This window comes from Aythya ferina, assembly GCF_964211825.1.
Source record: "Aythya ferina genome assembly, chromosome: 2".
In the NCBI taxonomy this organism is placed as follows: Eukaryota; Metazoa; Chordata; class Aves; order Anseriformes; family Anatidae; genus Aythya; species Aythya ferina.
In genome coordinates, this window is record NC_140297.1 from 61,998,721 (window position 1) to 62,011,235 (window position 12,515).

The following is a 12,515-nucleotide window of genomic DNA, read 5'->3' on the forward strand; positions in this document are numbered from 1 at the left end:
GGATGTTTTTGTGTGTATGTGTCCATGGATTTTAGCTGGAATGTTCTTTAAGAGAAACCCATAGCTAAATCTTTTTTCTTGGGCTTCTGCACTGCTAACACAGTGATATTTTTGGTAGCTTGTCTATCTGTAACCGTAACGTTTGCAAGATTGCCCTTTTCCAGGCACAAAACAAGTAATTAAGTAATTTTAATTTCTGTCTGTGAGTAAAGCTGCGATTTCTGCTGATAACTTGATCCAATTTTAGTAATAGCACTCAGGCAGCTACTAAGAATTACAACCATTAGAAACAGGAGAGATAAATGAGTTTGAAGAGCTTTCACAAATAGGATAAAAAGTTTCAAGATTTTTCTTTTTGTGATACTTTTACTCTACGAAACCAGGCATGCTTTTAAAAGTGGATACACTGAGAAGAAGCATTCTGTCACCTTGCACTTAATGAGAAGGTACTCAAAGTTTGAATTTAGGTACTGACTGCTACTAGCTACATGAAATTAGCAATTCCTTATTGCTTGTTTCTGTGTCTAAATGCACGTCTGGGTAATCCTGTTTACCCTAGACCCATACACTTAAAAAAGCAGGTTTCCCTTGCCTCCAGTTGCAAAGCTGCAAGCAGCAAAAAAACAGAGCAACCTTTTGTGCACAGATCCTCACACCTAGGTTTGTTCAGGAGGACTTTGACTCCTTAAACAAAAAGTACAGGAAATGTTAATTTACTAATACTTATCAGGAGAAGCATCAAAGATAAGCGTCTCCCCTCTACAGAACAAGATGCTTTTATCTGTTTTTTAGTTCTTTTTTCCTCCAAGGGGAGAGGTGGAGGATGCCTTGTGTCTGGTCTGTTTCCACCAAAGCTGCATGGCAGATTGCTGAGGATGTCTGATAAAGCAGGATTCCTTCTCCTAAGAAGGTGCTTGTTTTCTTACCTGATTCAATTTAAGGTAAATCCTGCATCTGGAGTCGGGGAGACTCAAGTGGGTCTTCTGGCTGTGAATTAACCTGAATCCTGATACCAGGCAGCAGGTACACAAAGAAAAGAGGCTTTGAAATCCAGCTCTCCATGGCATCTGCCATGTTGTAATTATAGAACTAATAATTGTGGAGTTTTGCTTCTTAAAGCATCCACAACAATAACAATAAACATGTCCAATCTGCTCTTTTGCAGGAGGGAGTGATAATAGAGTCAGAGGTACAGTGCATTGTTCATTGTAAAAACCCATCCAAAGTGGCGGGGATGTGTTGTCCTATGTGTCCAGGTGAGACTTCATTAGGAGATGCTGTTTCACGTGTGCAACTGTATTTGTAATGATAACCTTTATTACCTGGGATATTTATCGAACTCCTCTGTTATATTTGACCAGTTACCAAAATGCAGCCTGCTTGAACACAATGTGGTAAATGACACAAGAACATGCTTAATATTTTTAGTAGAGGATATGCAGCCTGTGAAATCAACTGCCTGTGACAATGGCCACATGTCTTTACATCATTTTTTCAGAGGGTCAGTCAGCTGGTTTTCCCTGGCTGATAACTGGGGTTTTGTTAGTAGGGGAAGTATAAGAGTAACCCTAAAAGAGAAGATAGTTTTTTTTTGAAGGAAAGTGTGAGTGGGTTGCCTTTGCAAAGCACAGTGGCAAATTAACCTGGTTTTATTACTAACTTGGTTTTAACAGTTTTTTCTTAGGCAGTCACTGCTCCTGTTGTGGTAAAATGGATTTACTGCATTTTGATTTGTTATCAGTTCTGCCAACATCTAATATAAACTCAGGGAGTAAAAAGAAGTAAGAAAGAAAAAAGCAGATACCTTAGAAAAGCATTCCAAAGCTGCTTTCAATGGAAGACCTGAATGAAGTCTTGGCTTCATTGGTACAAATTCGTTTGTTTTGGAAGGATGCTGTCTTTCCCAAAAAGGTATTTTAGGGTTCTCAAGGCCTTTGTAAAGGCTTCTGAAGTGATTTGTGTCAGAGAGGATGTATGCTTTACTTTTCATATATTGTCTTGTGGAAGGGTGTGCAACAGTAAAAAGGCAGTGTGCTATCCTGAGCTAAACTTACTCAAATGCTTTTTTTTGTTTTCCAGGTTGTATATTTGAAGGGAGACACTACAATGAAGGAGAAGAATTTAGGCCTGAAGGAAATAAATGTACCAAATGCTCTTGTATTGTAAGTATTTGCCTTTTGGCATTTTATCTCCCTGTATGAACTTCAAAAAGCACATTATTATTGTCATAACAAAACAAAATATATAAGGAATTCAACACTACTATGTGTTCTTCTTTCCTCTTGCATTTAAGCTTTCTATTGAAGATTTCTGCACTAATATATTGTGTATCTCATATTTTCATATTTGTATTTATCTTCTTTTTTTTTTTTTTTTTTTTTGTGACCACACACTGTGTGCAGACAGGGCATGGTATTTGAGAGCAAGTTGATGTGGTAAATTAGTGATGCTTTTTTTGTGACAGGATCATGCAGGGAACAAAACGCTTTTTGGTTTCCATCTATTGATCAACGTTTACTAGATGTTTCCTTAAACTGTTCTTTTGAAAGGATTTATTTCCACAGCAAGAGTCTTTGCTCTGAATTACTGAGTGAAAAGATGAGGATAGCCTCTCTAGGCTGTCCCACGTGGATTTTGGCTTGATGCTTAATGAAAAGGTCATATCCTGGATTTCATCCTTGACTAACAACAATATAGAGAGGACGTAATAATCACATCCTTTGGGTAATGAGCACAGGCTTCTCTTTCACTTCCATTAAGTTAAAAGATAATGCTGTATGAGCTGGGGCAGGTAACTTTGACTTCACTGGTGTGATCACTGAGACCAATAAATGCAAAGCTCAAATCACTGTTTTTGTTGCAATCGATGGGCTGGCTATCAGCAGAAAATGCAGGACTGGGAACTTTACATTCCAGTGGAATGCCACAGAGTTTTATCAGTACCAGGCACAGCTCTCTTGTATCATTACAATAAAATATATATATATTAAAAAATAATAATAATAAAAAGGCTGATAAGGATAGAATTCAAAAATGAATATGTACTTACACACTTATTTAATGAAGCTGCTGCAGAGAACTTGAACTGTTTTAAGGGAAAAAATGTCCTGCAAATCTGAAAAATTAATTTACACGAAATCATCACTGCTTCTGTGGAGAATTAGGCAACTCAGATTGTGTGTTTTGTTTTGTTTTGTTTTATTTTATTTTATTTTATTATTTTATTTTATTTTAAAGTTTAATCCTGTATTAATGAAAGCATGCTGTCACACTTGTCACGGTGATATATGCCCCTGGCTCCTGCTCTGCCAAATGCCTGCTGTCCTAAGCAGAGGAGCATGTCTGTCTGCATGCTAGCTGGGTCTCCCTCACCTTTCAGCTGTAGCGGCAAAGCAGCACCTTTACACTGAAGCTCTCCCTGGTGATGCTCCTGAGGGGAAGACAGGTCTGAATGGTTAAGAAGTCTGTGGAGGCATGCTGGGGTCTTGTGAGGCTGCGCATTGCTCTTTCCTGAATACTAGACAGATAGTGTCTATTGCCCAGTTGTTGGCATGCTAGTATCTTCTTGATCAACTTTCCTTTGTTCCCTAAATAGCAAAAGCAGCTGTGCCTGGAAGAGCACAGTGGGAGTGTGGTATATCTGGGGGGAGAAAAGATAAATAAATGTAGACATATAGGGTCAGACCTGAGGGCCCTTCCTTGACAGTAACCAGTCCCATGGACATCAGAGAAGGAAACGCATCAGCTACTGATAGTAAGAGGTTTAAAGCCTCAAGCAAGAGTCTTAATGATCCCTTCTGAGAAAGGTGGTGTGACAGTTATAGATGTCATTAACATCCAGATAAAACATTTACCTTTAAGGCTGAATCTTACATAGAGCAAAAGAAACAGTGTCTTCTGTGTGTATGCCATACCTGGCTCCCCTTTCTCTGCAATTCCTTTTTCTACTACCTCTTGACCATTTCATTCAGAATTTGGGCCTATGTTAATTCCTACACAATTTAAATTGGAAGCAAGTAGCGGGCATTCTTAGGGTTGTGATAGCTGTTTGCTGCCTGCTTTTGCATTTTGGGGATGGTTTTCCAGTCACTCTCTTATCTAAGCAGTTGGTGGATATGCAGATACCAATGTAGTCCTGTTATATGATGGGAACAGGCTTGTTTGTGATATGCAGTAACTTATGCTGGCTTTAATAGATTAAAGGCAGTTTCTCACCCCAGGTTAGATTTCTGGGATTTGAGGTTGTAACTATTTAGTATCTTGTGGAAATGTAAGGGAGGTAGTGACACAAATCATTGCCAAGGTATTTCAGGGGTGGTGGTGGTGCAAAATACTCCCACTTTATTGTGAATTCTGGATTTTTCTTCTGAAAACAAGAAGTGGGGAAAAAAAAGTTTCTGGACCCCATAGGCCATCACTGTCCTTGTGGACTGCAGGCAGCATTGGACAGGAAGAAAGGAAAGAGGGAAAGCTGTGGTTTGTTTTCCCAGAGAGATGTAGGGCTGTCCCACACTTACTAAATTCATTACAATGAGTAATTAGTTACAAAAAGGAATTTTACAGTTACAAAATGATGCACTCAACACTCTGCATGTGCCAGAAAGACAGGACTGTAGGGCCCAGCTTCAGAAAGCTCTTTGGTTGTTCAAGTCTGTGGTATTTTCAGCTCAAAGTGGTGCCTACTTGATGCTACTGAGCTCCCAGGGAATTCGAAATGCCATTAAGATGTCTTTGTTGTTTTTAATGTGTATTGTTAGTGCAAATCAGGACAAAGCAGGGATGTTAAGCCTTGAGGTGCCCTGTGTGCACGGAGGCCCGTGGCCATAAAGGAAGTGATGGCAGGCTGACGGGCAGTTTGTTCAATCCTCGCCCACCATGCCATCAACTTGTTAGTGTGGTTTCTTCTTACCACCACTTGTGATCCTAGTTATTGTCTACTGAAAGCCAGACCAAACCTACCAGGCTCATTTCACATAGGTCACTGAAACAATCCATTAGCTAATAACTTTTGGGTTGCTACCAAGTCAGGCTGCCCTCGCAGGGGCGACATGGGGATGAAAGGCTTCGTATTCCATTACCACTTTCCTGAACGACCTACTCCTTAGGGTGACTGAGATTTCTTGCCAAAAATGAAAATGTATCACCTCTCACTCGATGCATTATGCCTGTCAGGAGTGAATGAGCCAGCCTTTAATGACTCAGTTTCTCTGGGGAGACGCATTTGTGTAGGAAAGGTGGACAGGATAATAGGGATCTCCTCTCACGTCTGCTGAAACCCAGCTGCCTCACAATAATTCACCTGTCTAGCCTGGTCCTGCTTTTCTTGATAGGCCAGTGGAGTGGTCTAGAGAGAGCTTGGATATTTTCCCTACCATAAGCACCTACTTAAGCAAAGGACTGGCTGCTTTAATCAAGTGTTATTTCTCAGATACTACTTTTATGAGCTCGAGAGTGTGTTTCTGCTTGCACAGTGAGAGTGCTTGGCTTACATGTTGCCTTTCCTACAGCCTGCATTAAAATAGTCAGACTGTGATTATCTTAAATGTTTTCATTTTCTCTTTTGATGTAGCATGTTTGAAAAAGGAAAAAAATAAAATAAAAATAACAGGAGGGCAGGAGAGAGAGCCAGAGAGGGAGGGAGGAGAGGAGGCTTGGCAGGAAAGTGACTTTGCATGAGAGTGGTAACCATGGAGAAGCTTATCTTTAAATGGTAGTATCCAAGCTCATAACTAGCCCTCTTTGACTGTGGGTGCATTCTCACACCACTGTTACCCAGACCATGGGTGCTGCATGTTTTGGCATGCAAGGCATGCAGGGGTATGAAGGACCACCACGCTGAGAGCATGCTGTGCTTTAGAGGTGCCTCCACTGAGGACTGGTCTTCCCCAAAACTCCCAGCTGTGAGCAGCAGGCCGTCCCATTTGGGGAACAATTGGGAGCTAGATTATGGCATTGCTTGGATGGCCGAGGGATGCAAGTGTTACCAACAGGCTTGGAAATGGGGTGGGTTGTGCTATCCATCTGTCCAGTGGGGAGGCATGTTGTGGGGCTGTCCTCATAACTGCTTTTCCAAAATGGTGCAAACTAAGTGAAACCTAAAGGGATGAAAGCAGAGCACAGGGATTTGAATAATGGAATTTAAAAGCAGTCTCAGCTCCCTGTTCATTCATACACTGGGGGCCTTTCCACTCCTGCACAGAGGGACTCAATGCGCACACCACTCCTGGTTTGCAGGTGTATGTGTGGGTCTGTGCAGGAAATGTCTTGTCATTTATGTTCCTGAGTGTTAGGGTGCAAAAACTGCATAATGAAAGTTTTGCACAAAGAAAAGGAAATCACACTGAGAAAATCTGTTCCTAAATCAATGAGTAACAGACGTTGCAATGGCAATAAGTAATGAGAAACTACATATGCTAGTATTTTGGACGCTGAGGGTGGAATTCATCTTGTCTAGCTCCAGCTATTTAGAAGTAATATGTCTAATCTGAGCTACTTATCTGAGCTCCTCTTCAGTTAATGGGGGGAGAGAGAGAGAGAGGGGTAGGATAGGTTACCCTTGCAGATCGTATCTTTCTCCACTAACTATAGGGGGAGCCTGCACAGCTCACATGGTTGCTGAGATGGCTGAAGATAACAGGGATGGATTCCACCCCTGCAGTCAGCTGGGTGATGGAACATCCTGATACTGTGTTATAAGCTTGACTCTACCAGACACTGGGAGCTGCTGAAGTATGTTCTCACAACAACAGATTGCAGGGGATGTTCGATAGCTGTGGGTACTCCGGTCTATTGGGAAACTCATCATTAAACATGGGGAGTGCGTAATTACATGTACCCTCTGCAAAGGCTGGTAAAAATTAGATCCTAACTTCCATCCTTGCTGCAGTGCCAAACGCCCGTCATCTTAAATTTCCATGTACTTGATGTGCTTTGATGGAGCTCCAAATTACCGCAGGTACTGTCTGCCCCCACTTTGAGGGCTAAGAAACGGAGACAGTCTTAGTTGGAATGGAAAAGCAAAGAGTCTTTTGGTAGGAGTAGGGCTCGCTTGCTCAAAGTTAATGATGTAAAAAGAAGTGGTTGGCTTACAGGTGGATGAAAGCGGAGAGCAGTAAGCATTCAGAAATGGGATATAGAGAGGTCCTCACTGTTTCTCTGAGACTTCATTCTCTCTACCGCTGTACGTTTTTCTCCAGATTTTTTTTTGCAAGTCCGGAAGATTTGGTTTGGTTTTCTAGCCAAATAAAAACACAGTCTTCCAGGTAGGTGAGGATGTATGGCTGTGCAGGTAGGTGTAGAACATTAGAGACTTGGTTACATGTTGAACTTCATCAAGAAAAATAACATGGCACAGAAACAAAGACAGTGTCCTATTTTTTCTTTATCCGATTTTCTTCAGACTTAGAAAAGTGTACCTTCTTCACTGGGGACTGCACACTATGCATGCCATGTCTGAAATATTAAATACAATTAATTTTGGAAAGATCAAAGTCCAAAACATGGTTTGGACATTTTCTTTAAATAGCGGTTGGAAAATGCTATGAATATTTTTTCCCAGTTATCTTCATAGCCAGTTTATATCTTCTTTTGATTTCTCCCAATCATTTTTCTCTCAAGTAACAGTAATGAAGTAAAGATAAAAATAAAATTAATCATTTTTTTTTCTGAACTACAAGTACACAAAGCAAGTGTGCATAGTTCAGTGTAATTATTCAGTGTAAATGAGTTGCATTCATAAGCACTTTGTATCCTTGTGGCAAGGTCTAATTTCCTTCCTCTGCAGACACTTGAATGTCATCCTACATGTCTCCCACCCGCAGAGCTTTCTAGCTTACCTGGTCCATGTGTGTTCCCAGCTCAGTCTATTCCTGTACAGAAACCTTTTTAATTTGGTGTGGATTGAAGCAGTCTTTCTGAACTGTGAGAGTCTGTGCCCAGTCCAGGCACATTTCTAGGAGAGCAAGAGTACTGTGCAGCTTCCTAAAGATCCAGGTGACATTTTATGGATCATGGGCCCAGAACATATGGCATCTTTCTCATATCCCTTTCTTCTTCAAAACCCTCTGCTTATCCTTCCTGCCCTTCAGAAATCAGTTCAAAAGTACCTCTCATATTTCAGAAAGCTTCAGGGTCCTCTGGCTTTGCTTCTAGCTGTTCTCCCTTTTTCTCCATTGTTTGACATAGGTAGCACTACCTGGTTATTATTTCTGAGATGATATCTATGGACACCAGTAAAAGATCAGTGTCCATTATGTTTTATGTCCTAAGGACGTGATTCGTGTCCCCAAGAGAAGAGTTTGGACTTGCAATGTAAAGAAAGATAAAAGGGTTATTTGGCAGATTTCCAAGGGGAATTTTTCCTGTTGGCGGGTGGAAAGGCTGAGGAATTGGAAGAAGCAGCTCTACCTTTGTCAGGCTTGTCTTGTTTAGACAGATACTGTCTTTGCATTTTGATGATCCAAGATGGTATTGTGATGACTAATGAATTTAGTGATACTACAAGACAAGAAAGATTTAAAACTTCCTGGGTACCTGAAAGGCCTAAGTAAGTGCTGGTTAACATCCCCTCATGACTGTGCATTGCATAAACGATCACTCTTGTAGTACAGAGAAAAGGGTACAGAATTTCTTATTTAAATGAACTGAACACATAGAGTAGGGTGCACATTGCATTCCTAAAGCATATAAAGAAAAAAAAAGTAAGTTGACCACTTCTAATAATAAAAGCTTATGGTTTGAGTGCAGGTTGCTGTAGTTCTTCAGAGCAGAGGAACAGAGCTTATGCTGTCAGGTGTCTGTTCCCTGTCTTGTTAAACTTTTCCTAATTAACAGGCTGAGATTGATTGTTCCTATTGACAAAGAAGAATTAAGTACACAGAGCTTTAACAATAATGGAGAGCTGTTAACAGGCCGCCTCTGATGAGGGGACTATTTTTTATGGGCATTGAGCTGCAATGAAGTCTGCAAACATCTCTGCTATAACTCACTCCTTGCAAAGGCAAGAAACTATCATTTAGGGAAAACAGCAGTAAGATGGCAGAAAACAAAGAACCTGGTTAAAGTAAGCAAACAAACAAATAAAAAAAACTTCTGGCCAGCAGGGGATGAAAGGGTTGCATGTGGTTTCAGAAGGTTTCACAAAGGTTTTATGTGAGCCCACTGTGGTACTTTCTGTAAGTGGCTTCAAATGGAGTATGCGTGTGGCATCTCATGGGAATGCTTGTGTGCAAAATTGATTTATGTCTAAAAGATTCCCACAAGTTGTGGTAGGAAGCAGTAAAAGCAATAGCTCGTCAATTAGCAGGGCCTTTGTTTGCCAAACACTTTATGAAGAGTCCAGGACCCTTCTGGCTGGTGTTACAATGAAGGAAAGGCTGAGAAGAGCAAGAGGTTCTGGCTTGCATGTTTGTCATCCTTGGATTGAGAGGTTTGGAGGTTGCTATTGGCTAACAATAGCTAATGCTTTTAAACTTGCACGCATCCCTCTGTGTCCTGAGGCAAGATATGTGCAATACTGCTAAATGAATTTGCACAAGAGACTTTAACTATGTAACACCTTCTTGTTTTCTTTTGCAAGTTTTTAAGAGGGAAAAAAATCAATTAAGATCTGAGACAATACATTGATATATGTGGGGCTTCATATCCCTCCCTACCCCCCATAAATATGACATCTGCATGACTTTGGGTACCATATTTATTTACTTAATTGTGCTGTAGCCATTGATTATGCTCATATTTAATGCCTGTTGTAGAAGACATAAAATGAAGCTTCGGATCATTAAGTTTGATTTGCTATTGAGCTCTAACAAGATTGCCAAACTCCGTCTTGCCTTGTTATCAGTCTGCCTACATTCTCCTTGCTCTCTCCACTAAGTCCTGCAACAGGTTTTTTGTTTTCTGCCCTGGAAGCATTGAATGTTGCTAGGGGAGCAAGTTTCCAATCCTGTCTGATACAACTGTTCTCCAGCTTGGATATACTATGATTTACCATTTCTTACAATGAACTAGTCATATAGAAACACTAGTCAAAGTTCCTTGGACTACATCAACTTTTAAAGTATTAATAAACATGCAATTTTATTTTCCCATTTGATGACAAGATCCAAATGCATTGGATAGTAGAAGGGAGAAAAATGGTACCTAACAAATTTGATTTTCAAGATTGTGACAGTCTGAAACATTTTTTTATACAGCCTACCCTCTTATGCTGAGAAGCAGGATAGGCAGAATAATTCAGTGAGTATCAAAATAGGTATAGGAAACAAAAAAGAAAAAAATGTTTTGAGATATGACAGTGATTTACTTATTCTGCCTTTAACCTGTCACAAATAAAATTTGACTAGGAGCCAAACTACCATAACATCTTTGGCGCTCAATCTGAAGGAAAGATGCAGAAATCCTTGCGGGCAATTTAGCGTTGGAGTCACAGCAGGACTTGAGCCCTCAGCTTCCATTGTAGGTGCTTAAATACTAAAAGTGGGATGTTAAAAATGTTTTCTAATGCTGGTGATAGAAGTTGCCTGGATGTCTAACTTTTTTCCAGGAAGCCCCACTCCCATGATACATAAACTTCAGTCCCAAATGTGACTAGAACATCATAAATTTGAGAGTCCCAAGCTTCAGTGGAAAAAAAAATAAAATTCAGCTCGCTGCCAGAAGCTTTGCAATGAAGCAGTGACATTTTCCACAGAAAGCAGTCTTTTTTTTTTCTTCTTTATATGGGTATTTAGTGCCATTATTCAATATTTTGTGTTAAAATCATTAAAATGAAGATTTCTTTATTGTCCCTACTTGGTTGTCAGAGCCAACGCAATTGAAAGTGCAAAATCTGGATTTCCAGAAAATTCAGATCTGATGTTTGAGGTATCTGAGCCCAAAAGAACTGAGTAGCTTGCGTGCTTTGTGTGGTTTCTTTCCCCTTCTTTTCTCCAGAACACAGCACCAGGAGTTTTTGTGAGTAGGTCAGAAGCTAATGTGCCCTTGCCGATAATATCTTTATGGGGCGGGGGGGTGGGGGGTGGGAGGGAAGGTAGAGCTGGCCTTAGCCTAATACCAAGAAGCCTAAGGACTTTGTGCTTTTCAGTGCTCAGTCTGTTCTCTGCCTCCTCTCCTAGCTGCAGCATAACTTTTCTTCTTTTGGATGAATCTGAACAACAATTCTTCCCAGCAATCTCAGTTCCCAATGCACTATTTGCTCTCAGCAGCTAGCTGAACTGCCCTGCTGCTCTCTGTCTTTTGAGGTCAGTTTTTTAATTCCCCAAGGTTGCTGCAATTACCATTCCTCCCCCATCTAGTTTTTTTAGCACTATGCTCAAAGAAGCATGGGTATGTACATGTCTGGGTCCATGCAGGGAGGGAAAATCCTGGGTCTACTACCTCTTTTTTTTTTTTTTTTTTTTTTTGTACACTGTGCTTTGTAGTTGACATGCACGTGTAAAATCTCTTATCATTAATAATTGCAGAGTGTCTGCCACTGTGACTTTGTCTTTTTGACTGTGAACATGATTCTTACACAGCAAGCACTTTGTAAAGTAGCTAAATGGGAATAGGAACCATAAAAGTTGAGACCTGGGGGAAACCAAGCCAGGCAGGCATTTTCTTTCCCCTTGGTGTTGTTACATTCCTTGTGGTCAGCAGTAATAGCTCTACCTCCTGAAGTACCGGTTGCAGGTTTTTATGCCGTGTTCAAATGGGCATCTCTTGAAGCTCAAGTGTTTATACTGTTCAGAGCACACATTCTCACTTCATGAGTATTCAGTGCAGCAGAGATAATAGCAAGCAATTATATAAAATGAAGAGTAAGTTACTGGATAACTTGTGGGCAAAGGGAAGGGATGGAGGACAAACATGTTTGTACACCCACAACAACAAAAATATCATAGACCTGAGTAGCATGTTTGCTGTTATTCACCAGACTTTCTCCTCAGCCCCCCCCAGTATTTCTCTGAATCTAGCAAGAGGCTAGTATAAGGATACAATTAACATGTATAGTGACCAAAAGCACATTCTGTATTTTTTGTAATGTGTGCCTGCGTTTCTAAGTATCTTATCAGGCTGCCTCTCATTGCTGTCATGCTCTGGGAAACCCTTTATATCAGTCTTTCTTCAAACTTTTTGAAAGAGAAGATGGCAAACGTTTCATGCTAGACTTGGACATTTCTTTCTTGTTACCTGCTAGAGCTGCTAAGACTTTAGACAGAAGCCCTGTATATGCTGATTATTTTTTTGATTCCTGCATGATCTTTCATGTAGGGCAAAGGGTTTCAAACAGGGAAGATGTTCCCTTCTCAGGAAGTGACAAGGTTTAGCAGAGGGGAGCCAAGTCATGCTTAACAAGCATATATTAATTTATTTTTTTCCATAATAATGAAGTACTTGTAAAACAATGCATAAAGCACACGGTGCTTGAAGTATGGCTCAAACTCAGCAGGACACTGAAGCTGCCTGTAACAAGGCAAGATGCCAGCTTGCCCACGAAAACCAAGGGGTATCCAGATAGTACTGAGATAAGCCTG

At 40.6% G+C, this 12,515-nt stretch overlaps 1 protein-coding gene across 11 annotated transcripts in view; it reads left to right on the forward strand.

Moving 5' to 3' along the window:
* BMPER (BMP binding endothelial regulator) overlaps nucleotides 1-12,515 on the forward strand; it is a 157,453-nt gene that overhangs the window by 39,514 nt on the left and 105,424 nt on the right. For all 11 annotated transcript variants that reach the window (XR_014689856.1, XM_084510369.1, XM_084510367.1 and 8 more), the window contains 2 exons: nucleotides 1,166-1,256; nucleotides 2,080-2,162. Coding sequence is in view for 10 of the 11 variants with exons in the window: in XM_084510369.1 (XP_084366495.1) it covers nucleotides 1,166-1,256; nucleotides 2,080-2,162 (174 nt within the window). In the remaining variant the exon portion in view is untranslated. The remainder of the gene's footprint in view (nucleotides 1-1,165; nucleotides 1,257-2,079; nucleotides 2,163-12,515) is intronic.